Consider the following 4,346-nt stretch of genomic DNA (forward strand, 5'->3'; position numbering starts at 1 on the left):
AAGAGAATGTTGACTTATTTGGTCAACATGTCGTATAATGTCATATAATGACTTATTTGGTCAAAGAGTCATAAGCTGGTGCCATGCAAACAGAAACTTAATAAACTCTGAGTTATTAGGGATTGTTCATTTGTAACTCTTACTTTAGTCATCTCCTCTCATGCTATAAGAAGATCTAGACAACCCATCTGGAGAGAGAGTCTTTTGTTGGGAGTCCAGGGAGAATGAGGAATCATTTGGAGAGAGAAGCCGGGTGAAGGAGAACTGATGCTTCCCAAATGGGTTCTCAGTCAACCCACCCAAATCAGGGGAAATAATAAATCACTATTGTTTTACGCCACCAAACTTTGGGTTTGTTATTCATAGATAGCTAAGACAATAAGCAAGATGATGCATGGTGTTTACTTAAGAAGTGTGATTAATGAGGCCTTGCTACACATTTGCATTCCATGGATAATGATGGAGTCTCTTGCTGCTCATTAATTGGGCTTTTGTGGTAAAGCAGAATATCTTTTTTTTTCATTATTGCTGCAAAACTGATCTTTGAGAATGAAGTGGGCAAGAGTATAGTAATGATATATCCTATGACACATTGCCATATCTTCCAAAATATTGGGTATTAAATATAACAGGCATTATACGTATAATGTCACGGATTTGGGTTACACCCACATTTTTCTCTGATTTTCTCCATTCTCTTCTGATTGCTCTCTTCCATTCAGTAATTCCCAAACCACTTGCATCTCAGTTATGATTTAGGTGCATGATTTTATAATTTCATTATATAAGTATATAAATGAAATACCCATTTATTTTATGATTAACAATATATAATAATTTATGTTAAGGAATTTTATTGATTAATATGTGCATGTTTACATAATTACATACTAAATTTAAAGTTTGTTATTATCTGATTTCATATTATATACATGTTTATTGCTAAAATATTTGGAAAACAAAAAATAAAGAACAACAATCCTACTAAGCAGAATTTCAAGTAAATAAATGTTCAATGTTTGGTGGTATTTCTCATTAGAATTTTAAAAATGATGAACAAATTTAAAGGACAAGGTAAAGGGCATATGGGCAAAATTGACACTGCAATTAAATATTTCTACTGATAAAGAGGATTAAATAAATTAACTTTATGATAGCATTTAAAAAATTGTGAGTGCAATCTGTGCATTATAATAATTGTGAGTTAACTTAGAATTATGAAATAACTTTTTACTTTTTGATGACCCAGCACCTAACAAAGCATAAGGATCATAAAACAGCAGAAAAAGCATATGTAGAAAATTTGTATATTTCTAATGAAAATATGTAAATATAAATTAGATGATGAGTTCTACTTTTGTAAGAAAGTAGATTTTGTAATTATTTTTCTCATGAAATATTAAGCACGAAATATTAAGTGATTATGATTATTAATGGAAGCAAATATTATGTGGAAGTCATCATTTTAGGTTCTCTGTGGGATAACAAAGATGATCATAAGTTTTCTCAAGGGAGGTCCACTGTAGAGAGGAGTTAGCAGGTTACTGAGAAATCCAAGGACACTTCCCAGAAATCCCACATGATCTAAATATCACAGAGATGTGGCCTGGACTTTGTCTTGCCTTGTTCCCAGGAGTTAACTGCACAGTCTCTGCTGAGGTTAACACAAGCATGGCTTGGGAAATTTGAGAACAAAAAAAAATATATATATATATATATATAGTGTTGTCATATCTTAGTTCTCTATTTAAATATTAGTTGTTTTGTTCTTGAACTTCTAAATCTACACTACTGACTGGGAGTGTGGTATATTTCCACAGCTTCTGAAAGTTTCTGATATTTCATTTTTATTTCTTGAAATTTTTCCCTTGAATCATCATAAATTAGAGAAAAAATTAAATCAAATTTGATTAGTGTGAACTTCACTAGTTTTTGGCAGGGGCACGATGATTTTACATTCTATCTTTCACAGCAGGAATTTGAGTATCTAAATTCTGGAGACAAATGTCAGGACTTTAGTAGACAGAATCTAGAGAATAATAATCCAGCATAGTGTTTAAAATCTGGGAACTAATTGAGTAGGTTAGGACAAATGGGAGAACTTATATCTATACTTTTTTGGAATATCCTGATGGATGTGTGGCCTCATGTAAAAGATAAATGTGGAACAGAATTACAAGGAAATAAACCATTTTTCCACAAGTGTAATATCACAAGAAAGTGGATATTCACATGGAAAATGCACTGGGCTGCAATTTGGCTGACAAAGAGTTGCTAAGATCTCAGACAAATAGCCACTTATCCAATTTGTGCTTCAGTGCAAAATGGAAAATAGTTAATACGTCAAATCTCTTGTCTCAGTTCAAAATTAAAAACACACACACACATATGTATATATATATATATGTATGCATTTCTAGCAATCTGTATGAAATGCTGAACATTAAAGATTTTGATGGAATAAGAAGACAAAGCAATAAGTGAGTGAATATGTTTCCTATTTTTAAATAATTAAGTTCCTTATACTATCTTATAGTAATTATATATTATATATATTGTTTTTATATTTCTTGTCAACCTAGACCCCTGTTAGTGCTAAAAATAAAAAAATATGTGTATCATTTATCTTGAGTTCTCTCACCATAGAAATAATAATGAGTTGTTATTTCAGTCTTCTAAGTCTCACTTTTATCTTTCAATGGCATTAAGATAATCCATTTGTGTTTTGAGGAGGTAGTATGACCTAATAAACATATGAATGAAAAAATATGCATTTCCTATGACTGTTTCAAAAACAGTAATATTTTGCATAAATTGGACATGGTATTATGATTTTATTCACCATCTCTCAACAATATAAGTTATTAAATGAAGATTTCCTAACTTCTCCTGCTAGATTTAAATTAGAAGAACCAAAAAAGGACTTACCAATATGTACTGAAACATAACGCCTGCAAGATATTAAATAGAAAATAAAAGTGGCATTAATGATATAGATATTTTAGAACTATATTGATGATGAGGATGCCTATCTTGAATTATATCTTTCTTCTCTTCCCTTTAATATTTTAAATATCTTTAAAGAAGACAAAAAAGAGAGAGAGAGAAATGAACAACCACACAGTGATCACCGAGTTTGTCCTCTTAGGCCTTTCTGATGATCCTGGTCTTCAGATTGTGATTTTCCTCTTTTTATTTATCACTTATGTATTAAGCATTACTGGGAACCTGACCATCATCATCCTAACCTTGGTGGACTCCCACCTACAGACACCCATGTATTTCTTCCTCCGGAACTTCTCCTTCTTAGAAATATCATTTACAACTGTCTGTATTCCTAGATTTCTGGGGTCACTTATCACCAGAGATAAGACCATTTCCTTTAACAATTGTGCAGCCCAACTCTTTTTCTTTATCTTCCTGGGGGTTACTGAATTTTACATTCTGACGGCCATGTCCTACGACCGCTACGTTGCCATCTGCAAGCCCCTTCATTATACAACCATCATTAACGAGAAAGTCTGCATCCTGCTTGTGCTCTGTGCTTGGCTGGGAGGGTTTCTGACCATTTTCCCACCCCTTATGCTTCTCCTACAGCTGGATTACTGTGCTTCCAACGTTATTGATCACTTTGCATGTGACTATTTCCCCCTCTTACAGCTATCTTGCTCTGATACCTGGTTCCTAGAAGTAATTGGTTTTTATTTTGCTTTGGTTGCTTTGATGTTCACTTTGGCCTTAGTGATACTGTCCTATATGTACATTGTCAGGACCATTTTGAGACTCCCATCTGCCAGTCAGAGGAAAAAGGCTTTCTCCACTTGTTCCTCTCACATGATTGTTATCTCCATCTCTTATGGAAGCTGCATATTCATGTATGCTAATCCCTCTGCAAAAGAAAAGGCATCCTTGACAAAAGGAGTAGCTGTTCTCAACACTTCTGTGGCTCCCATGCTGAACCCCTTCATTTACACCCTCAGGAACCAGCAAGTAAAACAAGCCTTCAAGGACATGGTCCATAAAGTAGTATTTTCTGCAAGTAAATGAAATATTTGGGGGGAAATATAAAGGACACTGTAAAGAGCAATTAACTAAAACTTGAAATTTCTAAGTACATTTACTCATAGGCTTGTTTTTATATATTTTCTTTATTTGCCACATTGCAGTCAATTTGATATTTTCCCAATCTCTTCCTTCTACTTCCACACTCACATTACTAATGCTGTCTTCATTGACTTATTTAAAAGTTTAGTAAAGTTTCTTTCTCCTACAGAATTTTATGAATATTATATGTGTTTCTTTAAGACATAGTCAATGCTAAAATGAAACAAAATGATTGTGATTCT

The 4,346-nt window shown here is 33.1% G+C and overlaps 1 protein-coding gene across 1 annotated transcript; it reads left to right on the forward strand.

Annotated features, from left to right (window-relative positions):
* The first annotated feature begins 3,108 nt into the window (after positions 1-3,108).
* Positions 3,109-4,047, forward strand: LOC119542010 (olfactory receptor 6C3). Its single transcript, XM_037846462.1, has one exon. It carries the CDS (start codon positions 3,109-3,111, stop codon positions 4,045-4,047), a length of 939 nt encoding a protein of 312 aa, XP_037702390.1.
* Positions 4,048-4,346: the final 299 nt, after the last annotated feature.

The sequence above is a fragment of the Choloepus didactylus genome, chromosome 8, assembly GCF_015220235.1.
Source record: "Choloepus didactylus isolate mChoDid1 chromosome 8, mChoDid1.pri, whole genome shotgun sequence".
Classification (NCBI taxonomy): domain Eukaryota; kingdom Metazoa; phylum Chordata; class Mammalia; order Pilosa; family Megalonychidae; genus Choloepus; species Choloepus didactylus.

What these genes read in the sequence shown, in the direction of transcription:
- LOC119542010 (XM_037846462.1), top strand. Translation starts at nt 3,109, where the DNA reads ATGAACAACCACACAGTGATCACCGAGTTTGTCCTCTTAGGCCTTTCT.